Source organism: Rana temporaria, chromosome 11 (genome assembly GCF_905171775.1).
Source record: "Rana temporaria chromosome 11, aRanTem1.1, whole genome shotgun sequence".
Classification (NCBI taxonomy): domain Eukaryota; kingdom Metazoa; phylum Chordata; class Amphibia; order Anura; family Ranidae; genus Rana; species Rana temporaria.
In genome coordinates this window covers 158273250-158293429 of record NC_053499.1, presented here as the reverse complement: position 1 = coordinate 158293429, position 20180 = coordinate 158273250, and the positions used below count along the sequence as shown (strand labels likewise).

The 20180-nt window shown below is 45.6% G+C and overlaps 1 protein-coding gene across 1 annotated transcript in view; it reads left to right on the top strand.

Annotated features, from left to right (window-relative positions):
• The window catches only part of PKD1L3 (polycystin 1 like 3, transient receptor potential channel interacting), a 99535-nt gene extending 80676 nt beyond the window's left edge, over window positions 1–18859 (top strand). The window contains exons 46-53 of the mRNA XM_040327788.1: window positions 2257–2539; window positions 4508–4641; window positions 7009–7136; window positions 8533–8693; window positions 10931–11141; window positions 13257–13358; window positions 16380–16511; window positions 18406–18859. Of these exons, the coding sequence (XP_040183722.1) occupies window positions 2257–2539; window positions 4508–4641; window positions 7009–7136; window positions 8533–8693; window positions 10931–11141; window positions 13257–13358; window positions 16380–16511; window positions 18406–18516 (1262 nt within the window). The 3' untranslated portion in view covers window positions 18517–18859. The remainder of the gene's footprint in view (window positions 1–2256; window positions 2540–4507; window positions 4642–7008; window positions 7137–8532; window positions 8694–10930; window positions 11142–13256; window positions 13359–16379; window positions 16512–18405) is intronic.
• The last annotated feature ends 1321 nt before the right edge of the window (window positions 18860–20180 follow it).

The following is a 20180-nucleotide window of genomic DNA, read 5'->3' as shown; positions in this document are numbered from 1 at the left end:
TATAAAAGAATGCCGTTTGGTGCTTGTGGCGCCAGATTTTTCTAAGGATTTTGTAGTGCAGACAGATGCCTCAAGTGAAGGGCTAGGAGCAGTTCTGTCTCAAGAAATCAACGGAGAGGAGCATCCAATCGTTTTTCTTAGTAGGAAACTGACGCCAGCTGAGAAAAACTATGCGGTGGTGGAGCGCGAATGTCTTGCCATCAAGTGGGCTTTGGACTCCCTGCGTTATTTTCTCCTAGGTAGGAAGTTTCGCCTTATATCAGACCATGCTCCTCTTACGTGGATGAGACAGAACAAACACACCAATGCCAGGGTAACAAGGTGGTTTCTGTCTCTGCAGGAGTTCAATTTCATGGTAGAGCACAGACCCGGGAGACAGCATCAGAATGCCGATGCCCTCTCCCGAGTCCATTGTATGGTGTCTACTGTTGCCTCCAACACCTCCGCGTTGAGGCAGAGGGGGGGGATATGTACAGGACACAGGGGGTGGGTACTGGACGGGTGCTATACGGCACCACTGTTTGGACTATGGTCCATTTAAATAGAGGTAGAAGGTTCAGGGGGTCACCCAAAAGTGGGTGAAAAGTTCCAGGCAGGCGCTAATTCAGAGAGGACTGGCTTGCAGTCTTCTCTATCTTAATAAAGTAGTTTGGGGCCTGGAATTTTGGAGGCTCCAAAGTGTTATTTGGGTGGGATGGAGCCTCCACTCCTAAACCCTGGAAGCCAGCGCACAAGGGGTTAAAATCTCAGACAACCACCCATTAAAGCAGGAAGTGATGCTGGAGGGAGTGAGTGAGTTGGGAGAGTGCACCTGTGAGGACAAGATGGAAGTCTGCTAGCTGCTCAGAGAGGACTTGTGAGTAGTTTGGAAGTGAAGCTGTGTCTGCAGGGAAGGTCTGGAGGACTTCTTACTAAAAACGTATGTGCCTTTCTTTTGGCTGTTTTTTCTGAAGAAAGACTTTTTCCTAATTTATGCTGGAAACAAGCAGGACTTTTGTTGTGACGTTTTGGATGCTGAAGAAAAGCTTTATTTTGTTTTGTTTGGTCACCAATAAAGACCCTTTGCTTTACTGACACGGTTTTACGCACTTGTCTCGCGGAGCTTAAAGACCCCCAAAGTTCACAGAGTGTACCAACTCCCAACAGGGCTTTGCAAGGACGCTACAGGTGCCTGGACATAATGTATACTCTTTCCTTCTCCAATAAAAAGTATCTTCAGGCCGGGTTCACACTAGCTGCAGGCCGCGGCTCGCAGCAGGGGGTCCGGTGCTTCCCTGTTCTCCGATTCCGGAATGAATCGGGTCCAAATTTTTGCCTGAATTCGGACCTTAAACGGAGCCAAAGATACGATCGGCTGCAATTGGTGCCGTTCGGCTCAGCTCCAGCGCCACCCCCCACCACCTCAGGCCAAAGATGGTACTGCACATGGCTTTAACCTGAATCCTGCTCATTTTGCTAGACAACACTTACAAACCGAGTTATGATTTTTTTAAATACAGTGCTCGTATTGCGAAATGCTCGTTAACCGCAATACGAGGTTCCACTATATAGGTATTTGAATTTCCTTTCAAATTAGGCTGTTAGTGAACGTAACAAATATGAATTTATCCGAGGTTACAAACGTAACGAATTAATAATAAATAATAATAATAAAAAGTTTTTAATATTATTTATTATTATTAATGCGTTCCATTCCCTTCGTTTAGATACGGCTTTCTATATTTCGGATAATTTGTAACTTTGGATAAATTCATATTCGTTACGTTCACTAACAGACAAATTTTAAAAGAAATTAGAATACCTATAATTTAATATTTAGTTATTTCACGAGTTTCCGAAAGTAGCCGAACTGCGAGTCGGCTCTATACGGCGCCTGCGCAGTCAGCTCTACACGGCTCCTAGTCGGTGCGCAGGTGCCGTATAGAGCCGACTCGCAGTCCGGCTACTTTCGGAAACTCGTGACACGCCTTATCCGCCGAGGGGAAGTTTTTCTCAAGACGTCAATCATCTGGGCGAAGTCCCACATGACTCTGCGCCTCTGCATAGGAACGCCTACTCCCGCGGGAGTGTGTACCCGGAAGCCAGGTGGAAAATAGCAATAATACGGTATGTACAGCAAAATAAAAACAGCCTACTGTAAATGTTGGAAGTATGCAGAATGTAATGTTATATACATGTTTTTAGGGTGAACCTCCGCTTTAACTGTTTCTCTGACTTAATTTTTCATGATTTTCCTGTTCTGTTGCATTGCTCCAGGCTTCATTACAGACGGGAACTGCTTCCTCGTGGGCAGCCCCCGAATCCGGCAGCTGAGGAGAGTCCCTACCAGTGGTGGAAATGCAGAACTCTATGACTCTGAGGACACCAGCAGCTACAGTCCTCAGTGGAGCGTTGTCCGCAACAACGATACCCCAGGGGACATGTGGTCATACTACTCGGAAGAGGAGCTTGGAGGGTATCCTATCTGGGCGCAGCAAGGTTACTACTCTGGAGGTGGCTATGTGACAGAGATAGGCCTGGACAATACATCTGCAGCCAGGTATGACATGGTGATACAGTATGTGCTATATACATCTAAACCACAAGGGGTATACATAGCTTTGCATCTTTTAGGTCACTTTTCAGTAAAGCAAGGAAGCAGAAGCTCCTGTAGTATATTAAAGCGGGAGTTCAACCATTTATTTATTTTTTTATCTTTTCCCCTTGGCTTCCTGCTCGTTTTGTCTAGGGGAATCGGCTATTTGTTTTAAAATATCAGCTGTACTTACCCGTTTTCGAGATGCATCTTCTTCCGTCGCTTCCGGGTATGGGTCTTCGGGAGCGGGCGTTCCTTCTTGATTGACAGTCTTCCGAGAGGCTTCCGACGGTCGCATCCATCGCGTCACTCGTAGCCGAAAGAAGCCGAACGTCGGTGCGGCACTATACTGCGCCTGCGCACCGACGTTCGGCTTCTTTCGGAAAATCGTGACGCGATGGATGCGACCGTCGGAAGCCTCTCGGAAGACTGTCAATCAAGAAGGAACGCCCATTCCCGCAGCCCATACCCGGAAGCGACGGAGAGGATGCATCTCGTAAACGGGTAAGTAATGCTCATATTTTAAAACAAATAGCCGATTCCCCTAGACAAAACGAGCAGGAATCTAAGGGGGAAATGTGCTGTCTAAGGTTGAACCTCCGCTTTAATGTGCTTACTAAACAAGAATGCTGTACATACAAACGACTTACAATTGTAGGAAAACAATACAAGACAAGCAGAGTACAGTGGAACCTCGGTTTAAGAGTAACTTGGTTTGAGAGCGTTTTGATTTGCGAGCAACTTATTTTTTTTAATTCTGACTCGTTTGTGAGTGTTGACTCGCAAGACGAGCAGAATTCAAGCTAAATAGGCCTGCAGTACCTTATTTGGCCTGAGGTACAGGGGCGCAGGAAACGAACCGAAGTGTCCTCTGGCCTTTTCGGCCGTTTTCGGTGTCCTCTTGCGCCTCCCACCTCTGGCCGCATTCGGTATTGCATCCCATTGAAGTCAATGCGGAGCAAATTATTTTCGTTTCCAGGGCTCAAGGCTATTCATGCGATTGCAGAAATTGAGATCTCTCGAAGTATAGATTTAGTATCATCCCCAGGTGAAATCCCCTCTGGCACAGACTTTCCTTCTTAGTTCTCCCTGTTGTTGTGAAGCGCCCCTTTCAACTTATGCCGCTGGCCTTTTATTTAGAAAGTTTGGGTAGCCATTCCCACATAGGACTTATCCCTTTACCTCTACCTCTTCCGTAATACAGTTTCTTCAATTTTCAGTTTCAAAGGTGGGTGAGAACGCCAGAAATTCCCAGGTGGGAAGGAATTGCGACAGGGGGATTTCACCACTGCAGTATCCAAGGCACATGAGAAGCCAGGGGCTGACTCCCACAGGGCTCTACTATTACGCCGCTGTAACTTTTGAGTAGACTAATCCTTTAATCCACATATGCATTGCCTGACTTATCTCCTGGGTGAACCATGTAAATCAATGGGGTAGCATGGGTCAAATCTCAGATGCTCTATTTCACAGGTTTCAAACACAAGGCCCGCGGGCCGAATCCGGCCCTCCAGGCCATTTCATGTGGCCCTCCTCCGGTCCTACTCCAGACCCTTACTTTCTGCTTTCAAGCAATGCATCCAGCTTCTTCCCAGCAGCAGCATAAAGGAAAGGGCGGTGCACTGTGATGTAAGGGAGAGTGGGGGACTCAACTTCTGATGGTGGGGTGGCTCTTGACATCTAATGTAAGGGGGAGGGGATGCGCTGGACATCTAATCTTACAAATACAACTGGCCCTTTTGAGGGCAATCGTAATGCGGCCCATGATGAAATTGAATTTGACACCCTTGCGTCTATTTTGACCAATGGCCATGGAAGGCTCAGCAAATTCAGATGTGTATAATTAACCATTCAGCTCAGTATATAATTTTTTTTTTACCCAAATGGCGTCAAAACAAAGTTAACTATTTAATCTCTGTATTATTTCTACAGTATTCTTGATCAGCTGGAAAGCAGTTATTGGCTAGACGGCTTGACCAAAGTTTTTTTTGTGGAGTTCAATGTGTACAATGCCAACATCAACCTCTTTGCCATTGTAACCTTTATCCTGGAGACCACTGTGATCGGTAAAGTAACAGCTAAAAAAGCCTTTACTCCTCTTTAAAGCTGAACTCAAGGCAGATCTACTGTAATAGGGCCAAAAGTTTTGAGAATGACACAAATATTAATAGTAACGGTCAGGGGTTAACGCCGTTACGATATTCCATTCCACCAACCCAAGACAGCTTATTGACACTCCACAATCCAGCAGACAGGACCCATTGGATTTTCCCCAGAATAACGAGACACAGCTCTGTTCTCTGGTTCCAAACAGAATGAATACTTTAATGGTAAACTCAGGCTTGTTATATACAGTTAGAATTCCCAAGAAACAATGGCTTAACTCCACCCACAACATTACACAATGGGTGCTCAATACACATTCCTTTAGATAATGACATTCAGATAATCTACATGAACTAATTACTAATCGTTACCCAGACGTTCTGACTCTGCGATAAGTTATTCTCACCTGCTACACAATACACATTCCTTTGTAGACGTAAGTCAGATGTCTGACCTTTAGAGGGTGCTAAGTCACAACACATATTATCATCAATAGAACTTCACACAATAAAAGGTTCTTGAGAGGCAGACTTAATTAGCACAATAGACAATAGAATGCAATCACAGCAAGCTTTTATCACTACAGCCAGGTCGCTGGAGGTGATTAACATCAATTAACATCTCAACAGTCTATGTTCCACATTGAAGAAGACACTCTATTGACCTGTTGTGTTCAGAATGAACAACTTGTAATATTTCAAGATATCCGGCAATACGTGAATTATCATTACTGTCCCATCTCATGTAATCCATGATATAATTTCTCAGTCATCCTATGCCCCTAGTGGACATAGGATGACCCTAGACACAAGAGTCATTGGTGAAGCTGACACAGGAGTACCCCGCATCCTTCAAGAGCCTCTGGGTCCCACGGGCCATACCGTTACATTCGTTTTCACAAAGTCTTTTTTAGTGTTTTTAGATCTTTTTGTCAGATGTTACTATGGGATACTGAAGTGTAATTACAAGCATTTCATAAGTGTCCAAGGCTTTTATTGACCATTACATGAAGCTTTTATTGACGGATATTTTGCAGTGTTGACCCTTTTTTTCCCCCAAGACCTATGTAATTCCCCCCGGCATGCTGTCAATTAACTTCTGGGCCACATCCTGACTGATGGTAGCCCCCCATCCTTGCATAATCAATGCTTGGAGTTTATCAGAATTTGTGTTTTTTTTTGTTCACCCGCCTCTTGAGGATTGACCACAAGTTCTCAATTGGATTAAGGTCTGGGGAGTTTTCTGGCCATGGCCCCAAAATGTTGATGTGTTGTTCCCCAACCACTTAGTTATCACTTTTGGCAAGATGCTCCGTCATGCTGGGGGGGGGGGGGGATTACTGGAACCGTTCCCCTGTAGGGCTCGCTCTGCAGCAGTTGAAAGCCTGGATGAGGGAGCAGGGCCGTCTTTAAGGCAGGGCAAAAGGGGAAGCTGCCCTGGACCCTGTCATGGGGCCCAAAGCAGCTGCCAACCATCCCAGTTTAAATTCCCTTGAGGTTTTAGTCATGTGCTGTGTCCTGATATCTCAGTGTGAAGTGCTGCTACTAATGCTGCCCAGCTCTGCCCTATCATCGTGTACAGATGACTCACCTGCAGACCCTGTGTTTACATGTAAATAACTGTCATTAATATTTATCTAGCAACCAATCAGTGAGCAGTATTACTGTACAGTGATCTCTAGCAACCAATCAACAAAAATAAATCATGTGCTGTAACCTCTAGCAACCAGTCAGTAAGTGGTAATGATATGCTGTATCCTCTGGCAACCAATCGCAACCACTGCCTGATCCGATAAACTGATTTTAAGTCTAGCTGATATTTATTAAATGTCTCAGGGCAGGTGGGGGGCAAAATTGCATGGGGGGGGGGAGGCCCGAAGAATTTTTTTGCCCAGGGTCCAATCAACATTAAATACGGCCATGGGAGGGAGAGGAGGAGAAGGCAGCTTTCAGCTGCTGCGGAGAGAGCCATACAGGAGATCGGTTCCAGTAATTGCCTCCTCACCCTCCCTGCCTACATTCACCCAGCTGCCTGGGCTCCGTACAGGAGAACTGGTGGCCCAGAGTGCACTGCTGTTCCCTCATCGTCCAATCAGTAAGCTTGGGTTGTGCTTTTGATCAATGTGTGTTGCTGCCTCTCTGGAGGTACGGGACCTGTCTGTGCTTTGTAACAGGGGTGCTTGGACCACAAACCTAGCTGTACATCCTTTCACAGTTAAGATATCTTCATAATTTGTATTTTAACTGTCTATTTTTCTATTTGCTTGGCATTCACTATAATGCGTTCTGCTTGTAGCTGAATCTAACCCTTGTCCCTCCCTATCACAGGAGGCTTAGTGCCATCCATTGACCTGCAGATCATGCGTCTTTACTCGACCACTGACACAACGGTGACCTTGCAGCTTGGGGCTGATATTCTGTTTTTCCTCATTTTACTGTACACCATTATAATTCAGGTAAGAAAGACCCAATCACCATATACCTAAAGAACTTTACAAAAATTAGGTTATGAGTTCCTGTGAAGTATTCTCTTCTTGCAAATACAATTTGAAATAAGGATATTATGAGATATAGATTACTGTTGAGATGCAACTGTGTGGGGCCCAGTAGATGAGGGGATGTCTTTCCAGATACACTATATTACCAAAAGTATTGGGACACCGGCCTTTACACTCACATGAACTTTAATGGCCTCCCAGTCTTAGTCTGTAGGGTTCAATATTGAGTTGGCCCCGCCCTTTGCGGCTATAACAGCTTCAACTCTTCTGGGAAGGCCGCCCACAAGGTTTAGGAGGGTGTCTATGGGAGTGTTTGACCATTCTTCCAGAAGAGCATTTGTGAGGTCAGGCACTAATGTTGGATGAGAAGTCCTGGCTCTCAGTCCTTGCTCCAATTCATCCCAAAGGTGTTCTATCGGGTTGAGGTGCAGGCCAGTCAAGTACCTACACCCCAAACATGGACCTTGATTTGTGCACTGGTGGGCAGTCATGTTGGAACAGGAAGGGGCCGTCCCCAAACTGTTCCCACAAAGTTGGGAGCATGAAATTGTCCAAAATGTCTTGGTATGCTGATTTCTTAAGAGTTCCCTTCACTGGAACTAAGGGGCCCAACCCCTGAAAAACAACCCCACACCATAATCCCAGTGGACCAGTGCCCAAAGCAAGATCCATAAAAATATGGATGAACGAGTTTGGGGTGGAGGAACTTGACTGGCCTGCACCTCAATCTGATAGAACACCTTTGGGATGAATTAGAGCGGAGACTGCGAGCCAGGACATCAGTGCCTGACCTCACAAATGCGCTTCTGGAAGAATGGTCAAACATTCCCATAGACACACTCCTAAACCTTGTGGACGGCCTTCTCAGAAGAGTAATAACTGTTATAGCTGCAAAGAGTGGGCCAATATTGAACCCTACAGACCAAGACTGAGATGCCATTAATTGAGATGGGTGATGGGGTATCCAAGCACAAATCCCCTCCCTTCAATCTCCTTGTGTTGCCCCCCAAAATTCACAGTGCCCAGGGCAGTTTTTTCCCTTCTGCCCACCTCTTGTCCCGGCCCTGGGTGTTAGGAGGGGGGAAGGTACAGTTTTAAGACTTACGGTAGTTTGGTTAGGTGGTATTCCGGAATTCTACTTTAACTGAAGATGACATTTAAAAAAAAAAAAAATTACCCTTAATAATAGAAATCTGTCCCTTCCATGAAAGGGCCACTTGGTTGTATATGACCCCCATGGACCAGAGGTTCTCAGTCCTTTCCTGAATGCTATCCTGGCAAATATCCAGATCTTGAATGTCTCCATACAATGTGCAGGAGTTGGCAATAGACCAGATCCGTATTTCCTTTTCAGGTGATGCGTCTCAAAGACCAGAAATGGTCGTATTTCCGTCAGACGCACAACTTACTGGATCTCTGCATTATTTTCATAAGTTGTGCCAACACTGGGCTCTATATTAAGCGGATAATTCTTAGGAGGCGGGATATAAATCGCTACCACGTTGATCACTCAAGGTAAGGTGACGCTATTTGGTCATTTTATGATCGAAATTCGTTATTTCGAATAAGTTCGTAAACTTCGAAGAAATTTTAATTTGTTTTGTTGGATTTGTTTAGATGTGGTATTTGTAAATGTTAAAATTCGTATATCCGAACGTTTGGAAATTTGAAAATCCAAAAGAAAATCCGAAAATTCGAAAAGAATAAACAAACTAACCAACTAATTATAACTAACTATTAAATTATAGGTATTATAATTTCCCTTAAAATGTGTCTGTTATGCCGCGTACACGCGACAGTTTTTCATGTCATGGGAAAAAAAAACGAAGTTTTTCTCGACGTGATTCTTGTCAAGCCTGCCTTGCATACACACGAAAAAAACACTCGAGCAAAGCGCGGTGACATACAACACGTACGACGGCACTATAAAGGGGAAGTTCCATTCGAATGGCGCCACCCTTTGAGCTGATTATGCAAATTTCCCTTCTCATAATTTGCTTCTGAGCATGCGCGTTTTTTCCCCGTGGTTAAAGCCTACACACGACCGTTTTTCGCGACGAGAAAAATGATGAGAAAAAATAGAGCAGGTTCTAAATTTTTTACATTTTCGTCGAGAAAAATGCTGTGGAGCTTACACACGATCGTTTTTAATGACCAATTTAAAAAATGGAATTTTTTTCGTCATGAAAAACGGTTGTGTGTACGCGGTATTAGTGAACGTAACGAATTCCCAAATAACGAATGCTGCATCTAAACAAATGGAATGGAACAAATTAAATAATAAATAATAACAAGTTTTTATTATTGCTATTGATTATTAATTCATTACGTTCCATTTGTTTCGATACGGCATTCGTCATTTCGGATAATTTGTAAAATTAAAAAATCCGAAAATAAGAATGAAAATCCGAAAATAAGACTGAAAATACAAAAATTTGAAAACCTGAAATTTAGAAAATCCAAAATAACTAACTAACTAATAATAATAATAATAATAACTATTAAATTGTAGGCATTGGAATTTCCTTTCAAATTTGTCAGTAAACATAACTTATAACGAATTTATCCGAAGTTACGAATTATCCGGCATTCGTTATTTTGGATAATTCGTAACTTCGGATAAATTTGTATACATGACATTCCCTTACAGCCAAATTTTGAAATAATTAAAAATTCCAATACCTATAATTTAATAGTTAGTTAATTATTTCAGATTTTTTAATTTTTGGGTTTTTCGAATTTACAAATTGAAGAATTTTCGAATTTATTAGATGATGAATTTGCGAATTTTTGAATTTACGAATTTTGCGAATTGATGAATTTGAAAATTTACGAATTTTCTAATTTGCGAATTGACGAATTTGCAAATTTTCGAATACTTGGAAAAATTTGTTAAAAGGGTTTTCGTTAAATTAGTTGTTTCCGAATTTAACAAATTTGTCGAAATTCAAATGAATTGCACATGTCTATTATCAGGCTGTTACATAAGAACATTGGGCCAGATTCAGGTACAATTGCGGCGGCGCAACGTATTCCGTTTACGTTACACCGCCGCAAGTTTTCAGTGTAAGTGCCTGATTCTCAAAGCACTTACCTGTAAACTTGCGGCGGTGTAACGTAAACCCGTCCGGCGCAAGCCCGCCCAATTCAAATGGGGCGTGTACCATTTAAATTAGGCGTGCTCCCGCGCCGGACGTTCTGCGCATGCTCCGTTCACAATTTTCCCGACGTGCTTTGTGCGAAATTACGGCGGCCCGACGTGTTTGTGAATCGCGACTGGGTGGAGTAATTTTACACCATGTTAATAGCACACTTAACGTTGCGACGGGAAAAAAAGACTTGCGCCGTCATAACGAACGCGAAAACCTTCGTGGATCGCCGTAACTGCTAATTTGCATACCCGACGCTGGAAAACGACGCAAACTCCACCCAGCGGCGGCCGAGGTACTGCATCCTAAGATCCGACAGTGTAAGTCAATTACACCTGTCAGATCTTAGGGCTATCTATGCGGAACTGATTCTATGAATCAGCCACATAGATACGACAAGAGATACGACGGCGTTTCAGGAGATACACCGTCGTATCTCTTCTGTGAATCTGGCCCATTGTTCTGTGTGTAATAGCACTTTAACAAACATGTTCATACCACACACAGGAATAAAGGAAGGTGAATGGCTCCTGAGATACTGCGAGCAATAAATACAACAAATTGGGTAATAATGGACAATCGCGTTTATTTTTTTCCATACAGGTTTATTAGCTTCTATGAGACAGCGATGATCGACTCAGCGCAAGGTTATGGAGTTGCCTTTCTTGTCGCTCTTATGACCGCTAAATTGTGGCACCTCCTCAACTTAAACCCCAACCTGCATCTGATCACAGCAACCCTCCAGAAGTCCTGGAATGAAATCAGCGGCTTCCTTCTCACCATCATCATCCTCCTGGTGGCTTACAGCATCTCTGTGAGTAGATTCATATATATTACTGATATCCTTAGGATCCTTACACTCTAGGGTTGCCACCCGTCCAGGATTCACCCGGACAGTTCGGGTTTGGAATCATGCATTATTTAGACTGGACTATGGCTTCCCAGCTGGGTTGCTGGCTGCAGTTGTCTAAGCTGAGAGTGTCTGTTACTCTTTCACAGTGCCCAAAGCCAACACCAACCACCCCCCCCCCCCCAACACACAGATGGGATGGGAAAGAGGGCTCCATCTGAACCTCTTCCCCCCCACTCCTACCCCTCTGTGTCTGCCCACACTCCAATCCCCGGCACTATGCCTCAGAAAAGGAAAGTTGGGGCTGGATAGATCTGGATGAGAGGTGCTGACTGCCAAGCCATCCATCCATCTTCACCCCTCTTCCTTCTGGGTGCATCCATCCATCCATGTTCGCCCCCTCTTCCTTCCGGGTGCATCCATCCATCTTCGTCCCTCTTCCTTCCGGGTGCATCCATCCATCTTCGTCCCTCTTCCTTCCAGGTGCATCCATCCATCTTCACCCCTCTTCCTTCCAGGGGCATCTATCCATCCATCTTCGCTCCTCTTCCTTTCGGGTGCATCCATCCATCCATCTTCGCCCCTCTTCCTTCCGAGTGCATCCATCCATCTTCACCCCTCTTCCTTCCAGGGGCATCTATCCATCCATCTTCATCCCTCTTCCTTCCGGGTGCATCCATCCATCTTCACCCCTCTTCCTTCCAGGGGCATCTATCCATCTTCGCTCCTCTTCCTCCTGGGTGCATCCATCTTCGCCCCCTCTTCCTTCCGAGTTACATCCATCCATCTTCGCCCCTCTTCCTTCCAGGGGCATCTATCCATCCATCTTCGCCCCTCTTCCTTCCAGGGGCATTTATCCATCCATCTTCGCTCCTCTTCCTTCCGGGTGCATCCATCTTCACCCATCTTCTTTCTGGGTGCATCCATCCATCTTTTCCCTTTTTCCTTCCGGGTGCATCCATCTTCGTCCCTCTTCCTTCCGGGTGCATCCATCCATCTTCGCCCCCTCTTCCTTCCGAGTTACATCCATCCATCTTCGCCCCTCTTCCTTCCAGGGGCATCTATCCATCCATCTTCGCCCCTCTTCCTTCCAGGGGCATCTATCCATCCATCTTCGCTCCTCTTCCTTCCGGGTGCATCCATCTTCGCCCCTCTTCTTTCTGGGTGCATCCATCCATCTTTTCCCTTTTTCCTTCCGGGTGCATCCATCTTCATCCCTCTTCCTTCCGGGTGCATCCATCCATCTTCGCCCCTCTTCTTTCCGGGTGCATCCATCCATCTTCGCCCCTCTTCCTTCCGGGTGCATGCATCCATCTTCGTCCCTCTTACTTCCGGGTGCATGCATCCATCCATCTTCGCCCCCTCTTCCTTCTGGGTGCATGCATCCATCCATCTTCGCCCCTCTTCCTTCCGGGTGCATGCATCCATCTTCGTCCCTCTTACTTCCGGGTGCATGCATCCATCCATCTTCGCCCCCTCTTCCTTCTGGGTGCATCCATCCATCTTCGTCCCTCTTCCTTCCGGGTGCATTCATTCATCTTTTCTCCTCTTCCTTCGGGGTGCATCCATCCATCTTTTCCCCTCTTCCTTCCGGGTGCATCCATCCATCTTGGCTCCTCTTCCTTCCGGGTGCATCTATCCATCTTCGCTCCTCTTCCTTCTGAGTGCATCCATCCATCTTTTCCCTTTTTCCTTCCGGGTGCATGCATTCATCCATCTTCGCCCCTCTTCCTTCCAGGTGCATCCATCCATCTTCGTCCCTCTTCCTTCCGGGTGCATCCATCCATCTTCGCCCCCTTTTTCTTCTGGGTGCATCCATCCATCTTCGCCCCTCTTCTTTCTGGGTGCATCCATCCATCTTCGCCCCTCTTCCTTCTGGGTGCATCCATCCATCTTCGTTTTACCCTCAGGCACGAAGGGGTTAATATAACTTTCACTGACACTATAATATCACCGTTGTGGTTTTGTGTTACCATCATAAAATACAAAAAAATTGGTTGCATCTGCTGCAAAAATTGTACCCAGGACAGTCGTGACGAGGAAGAACCTTGTGTGACGTTTTCTTGCTTTTCCTTTCAGTGCAATTTGCTGTTTGGTTGGACTATCAGCGACTACAGAACTCCTGTGAAAGCCTTTGTGACCATTTTTAGTCTTCTCATTGGGATATTTGATTATAATGAGGTAAGAGACATAATATCAAATAATTCCAACCACACTCCATGGGATGTCCCATGTTGACATGCTCTACATCAGTGGTTCTCCTCCTCAGTCCTCAGGTTCCCCCAACAGGCCATGTTTTGGGAATTTCTCTTGGATAAAATAGCTGTCCAAAGTACCAAGCCATTAACTCTGATTTAAAGCACCTGTTTAAGATAAAGGAAAACCTGCAAACATGGCCTGTTGGGGGGTACATGAGGACAGGGTTGAGAACCACTGATCATAACATTATGGCCATAACCCACTGTGGCATGGACACCACTAGACCTCTGAAGGTATGCTGTGGGGTTTGGCACCAAGCCATCAGTAGCAGATCCTTACAGGATCCATGGACTGGGTTTGTTTTTCCAGCACATCCTGACTGGATATGGAGAATTTGGAGGCCAGGTTAACACCTTGAACTCCTTGTTATGTTCCTCAAACCATTCTTGAAAGAATCGGACCAGGCCACCTTATTCTACTGCTCCATGGTCCAGTTCTGAGGCTCACCTGCCCAGTGTGGGCACTTTTGGCTGTGGACACGGGACAACATGGACACCCTGACTGGTGTGCGACTACACAGCCCCCATACACAACAAACTGCGATGCTTTGTGTGTTCTGACACCTTTTTATCAGAACCAGCATTCACCTTCTCAGCATATTGATCTACAGTAGTTCTTCTTTTGGACTAGACTCCATAGACCAGCCTTCACTCTCCATGTCCATCAATGATCCTTGGCAACACATGACCCTGACACCAGTTGGTCGGTTTTCCTTCCTTGGACCATAAATATATATATAAATCTCCCTCTATAGTGTGTACTTGTCAGGCTTTGTTAAAGCTCTCTGAATGCCAGTCAAAGCTCCCGTCACTAAAAAATAAAAAAACGGTTAGCTTACAGTCCTGTTTATGCCTTGCTTTGGCTTTGCTTAAAAAATTATACCCCATGTCGCTTTAGTTGTGCTTCAAAGCATCTTCAAAGCCTCCATAGAAGTCTATGGCAAAGGCTTATCGAAGTCTCACCAAAGGCTCATCGAAGTCTCACCAAAGGCTCATCGAAGTCTCACCAAAGGCTCATCGAAGTCTCACCAAAGGCCCATCGAAGTCTCACCAAAGGCTCATCAAAGTCTCACCGAAGGCTCATCGAAGTCTCACCAAAGGCCCATCGAAGTCTCACCAAAGGCTCATCGAAGTCTCACCAAAGGCTCATCGAAGTCTCACCAAAGGCTCATCGAAGTCTCACCAAAGGCTCATCGAAGTCTCACCAAAGGCTCATCGAAGTCTCACCAAAGGCTCATCGAAGTCTCACCAAAGGCTCATCGAAGTCTCACCAAAGGCTCATCGAAGCCCCACCAAAGCCTCATTAAAGATTCACCAAAGGCTCATCGAAGTCTCACCAAAGGCTCATCGAAGTCTCACCAAAGGCTCATCGAAGTCTCACCAAAGGCTCATCGAAGTCTCACCAAAGGCTCATCGAAGCCCCACCAAAGCCTCATTAAAGATTCACCAAAGGCTCATCGAAGCCCCATTGAAGCACCAAGCAAAAGCAAGGTGTATACAGGACTGTAAGCTAATCATTATATTTAGTGACAGAAGCTTTAACTGTTATTCTGAGAGCTTTAACAAAGCCTGTCCGAAGCCTTGTTTTGAAGCAACTGTAAACTAGCTCTAAGTGTAATTTCTGTCTGCTGCTTCCTTCCTCTGCGGTCTGCATGAGTCGCTTCTGGCAAGTTTTTCTGACATCAAACTGCCGCAGATCCCCACCAGATTAGACCTGGTGTACAGTGCATGGCATGCCCGCCGATAGTGCGCATGCCTCTCTACCCGTGCAGTGATTAAACTGCACAAGCAGAGCCTGCAGTGTTAACAGCCCCTCTCAAATATCAGCTGAGCAAGGAGTCTGGCAGAGCGATCCAGGGCATGCATCTCCAGCTGAACTGCTCTCTCTGTGCATCAGTTTTGTTGAATGGGAACAAGATCTGCTCCACTTCCTCAGCTGAGAAGAGTAGTGAAGGTATAAATCTCGCCCCACTCTTTGCTAATTCTCTCCATTATGGCAAAAGCTCTCAAGGACTTCCAAGTTCTGTTCTGTATGGTGCAATGCCCTTATGTGACACCATCCATGTCACTGCAGTGGTGACTATTGTACTGCTATGAAGATTTTCAAAATTAAATTTTTTGTAAATATATTGGGCTGGATTCAGTAAGAATCACCTATCTTTAGGCGGGCGTAGCGTATCTCATATACGCTACGCCGCCGTAACTTTGAGAAGCGAGTCCCGTATTCTGAAAGAATTTGCGCCCGAAGTTACGGCGGCGTAGCGTAAATGTGCCGGCGTAAGCGCGCCTAATTCAAATTGTGAAGAGGTGGGCGTGTTTTATGCAAATAAAGCATGACCCCACGTAAATGATGTCTCTAACGAACGGCGCATGCGCCGTCCGTGAACGTATCCCAGTGCGCATGCTCCTAATTACGCCGCAAATAGTCAATGCTTTCGACGTGAACGTAACTTACGCAAAGCCCTATTCGCAAACGACGGAAAATTCGACGCTGTCCAGTCGTCCATACTTAACATTGGCTACGCCTCATATAGCAGGGGTAACTACACGCCGGAAAAAGCCTTACGTAAACTACGTAAATAAATGCGCCGGGCGCACGTACGTTTCTGAATCGGCGTATCTACCCAATTTACATATTCTACGCGTAAATATACGGAAGCGCCACCTAGCGTCCAGCGTAAATATGCAACTAAGAGACTCACGCCGGTCGGATTTTAGGGAAATCTATGCGTAACTGAGTCTAAGAATCAGGCGCATAGATACGACCCCGCACAGGGGTCGTATCTGGAGATACGCCGTCGTAACTCGTACCTGAATCTGGCCCTTTCTGTTCAGACTTCCCGCTAGAGGGGTTTCGTTCTGCTCACATGTAGTTCCCGTCATTCCCTCGCTCATCTCCTCTTCTATAATTCTAGTTCTTCTTGAATTGTCCGTTTCATTTCAGGTCATCAACCTGGACCCAGTCCTGGGATCGCTGCTCATCTTCACTTGTGTCGTATTCCTAGTCTTGGTAGTTGTGAACGTCTTCTTGTCTGCATTGCTTCATGTATTCTCCAGCGAGCGCAAGAACCCCACGGTAATTACACATTGATTTTTATTTTTATTTATTTTTTCTTAAACTCTGGGAAAGTGGCTGCTAGTCCCAGACCTCATCACAGGGGGCAGGTAAGATGTTCCGCCATACTCCCCAAGTGCTAGGGAGTGTCACTGGCTGCGGCGAAGCAGGCAACTGTGAAGGGACAATGGTAAGTATATTGTATGTGGGTTGGGGGAATGCCCTTTCCAGAGACACTGACACTTGTACTGAATGGGCAAGGAGGCAATGTCTCTCTAAAGCAGTGGTGGTCAACTTTCTTATGATATTTGGGGGGGGGGGGGGGGCTCATGTGCAGCCCCCAAAGTAACCAAAGGGCCACACCTAAAATTCAGACAATATTCAATATCAGGGACAGACACAGAACGGGATGTAGTCAGGGACCTTTAGACATGGTACACGAGATGGTCAAAGACTGCATAGTCTGTAGTATCATGTCTGTAGTCTCTGACCATCCCTTGTATCATGTATGCAGACATGACACAATACATGGTCAGAGACTACACACAGGATGCAAGAGATGGTCAGAGACTGCAGACATGGTACAAGATATGTACAGAGACTGCTGACATGGTACAAGATATGTACAAAGACTGCAGTCTCTGACCATCTCTTGTATCATGTCCCAGTCTCTGACCATCTCTTGTAGCGTGTATGCAGACATGACAATACATGGTCAGAGACTACACACAGGATACAAGAGATGATCAGAGACTACACACAGGATACAAGAGATGATCAGAGACTGCAGACATGGTACAAGATATGTACAGAGACTGCTGACATGGTACAAGATATGTACAAAGACTGCAGTCTCTGACCATCTCTTGTATCATGTCTGCAGTCTCTGACCATTTCTTGTACCATGTCCCAGTCTCTGACCATCTCTTGTAGCGTGTATGCAGACATGACAATACATGATCAGAGACTACACACAGGATACAAGAGATGGTCAGAGACTGCAGACATGGTACAAGATATGTACAGAGACTGCAGTCTCTGACCATCTCTTGTATCATGTCTGCAGTCTCTGACCATTTCTTGTACCATGTCCCAGTCTCTGACCATCTCTTGTAGAATGTATGCAGACATGACACAATAGATGGTCAGAGACTACACACAGGATACAAGAGATGGTCAGAGACTGCAGCCATGACCCAAGAAATGGTCAAAGACTGCGGACATGGTATAAGAAATGATCAGAGACTGGGACATGGTACAAGAAATGGTCAGAGACTGCGGACATAGCACGCAAGATGGTCAGAGACGGCAGATATGACACACAAGATGGTCAGAGACGGCAGATATGACACACAAGATGGTCAGAGACGGCAGATATGACACACAAGATGGTCAGAGACGGCAGATATGACACACAAGATGGTCAGAGACGGCAGATATGACACACAAGATGGTCAGAGACGGCAGATATGACACACAAGATGGTCAGAGACGGCAGACATGCTCTAGGAATTGCTGGAGAATGGGGACATGCTTCAGGTGACAGTCAGACTGGAGACATATTACTACTATTACAGGGCAATAGGGAAACACAGATTTCATGCCAATGGGCTGCATGGGGCCCACAGGCAGCAGATTGGGCACCAGGGCCCTAAACAAACCCTGTGTTGACAGGCATACAGTGGCTGTCTACTCCCGAAAATGCTAGATGCCTGGATGCCCCACTAACCTGACTGCAAGCTTTCTTCTGCTCAGTTACCCCCTAGTAAAGACAAAGGTCCATCATGGCCGCCAGTGAACCAGCCTCCTCTAAAGGGGAAGTAGTAGTAGTAGTAGTAGTAGTAGTAGTAGTAGTAGAGGTATTTTTTCTCAAGAAAGGTTCCCTTCTAGTAACTGGTGCCTTGTGTCCTTCTAGCCTTATAAAGAAAAGGAACTGGTGGACATGCTGGTAACGAAGCTGTCGGGGGCGCTGGGAATACGAAAAAAGGAGGAGGAGACCGCAGAAGAGAAGGAAAAGGAGGAGTGAAGAGATTACATTACAGCCGGATTACTCACCAGCGAAGCGCAATGTAGAAGTGACACTGAGACGCCAATGTTACCAGTCATGAAGCCCCAGACCACCCAAAACTGGTGTTTAGATTGTGTTGGGCACCGGAGATTTAGGCCTTGTTCACACTCAAGTGTATGCCCGTGTGAGGGCCATGTTTGCCTGCACTGGGATGTAACGGTGTTCCGTGCAATCAAATATTCTCCCTACATTTACTTGAAGCGGGGTACGAATACTTATCCACTGTGAAAGCAAGTAGTCCCGTGTTTCCCCGAAAATAAGCCCGGGTCTTATACGAATTTTAGCAACAAAAGACACAGTAGGGCTTATTTTCAGGGGTAGGTCTTACCGTGTAATGTGCTGTCTTCTCTCCCCCCATGCCTGTCAGGAATCGCCAGTGTGAACCGAGTTTTTAAAATGCTTGTAAAATCCTATAATCCACTCTATTACAGTATTATATAATGTACAATGTGTGTGTTTCTGTAATATAATTGTGCAAAATACCTTCGTTATAGCGTCTCTCTGCGCTTCTGTGACCCGCCGGAGCTCTCTTCCACGCAATTATATTACAGAAAAACACAGATTGTACATTATTTACTCCTGTAATAAAGAGTGGATTATAGGATTTTACAAGCATTTTAAACTAGGGCTTATTTTCGGGGGTAGGGCTTATATTGCAGCCCTCCTGGAAAATAACGCTAGGTCTTATTTTCGGGGGAAACACAGTAGTTTTGCCAAGAGAGAATCAAAATGGTTTCACTTATGAGAACTGCCCTGAGATGTGCTTCAACTGGAACTCCTGTGAAATTATATAGTTTGCAAGGTTGAATAAAGATACCAATCCAACCTGTGTGGGTGTATGTCTGCAATTATTTCTCTACTTCCTATATCCCTGTATGTTTGCTAGATGCCCATCTCAAAAAGTTGTTTGAAATTACCAACACTTCCCGCTTACCTTACCGCCAGCGGTGGCCCATCCGTTGGGGGTGCCGGCCCCCCTGTCCACGCCACCCCCCTATATGGTTAATGAATAGATTCATGCATAGCACAAATCTATCCATGGCCACCCCCTGTTCAGTCATCTCCGTCGGCAAGGATTGCGCCTGCGCAGTCCTTACAGGAACCATCTCGATAGCTGGAACCATATTGTCAGATCACCAGCACTTTCGCCCCTTCCTGCCCAGGACAATTTTCCGCTGTCACAATTTGAATGACAATTGCGCAGTCATACAACACTGGACCCAAACTACATTTTTTTATAATTTTCTTCCCACAAATAGAGCTTTCTTTTGGTGGTATTTGAGCACCTTTGGGGTTTTTATTTTTTTGTTAAACAAACTAAAAAAATACCAAAAAGTTTATTCGTTTGTCGTAAAATTTTGTTTTCCCTTTCACTGACGGGCACCGATGTGTAGAATTGATGGGCACTGATGAGGCGGCACCGATATGCAGCACTTGATAGGCACCAACAGGTGGCACTAATGAGGTACTGACAGGTGTTACTGCTGGGCATCGATTGCACTGGCAGACTATTATTGGGGCACCAAGTGTCAATTAGTGACATGGAGAGCCACCACTCAGCTCTCCCTGTTGGCGCAAACTGAGGAATGCCGTTTACCGGCACTTCCTGGTTCACGCGATGA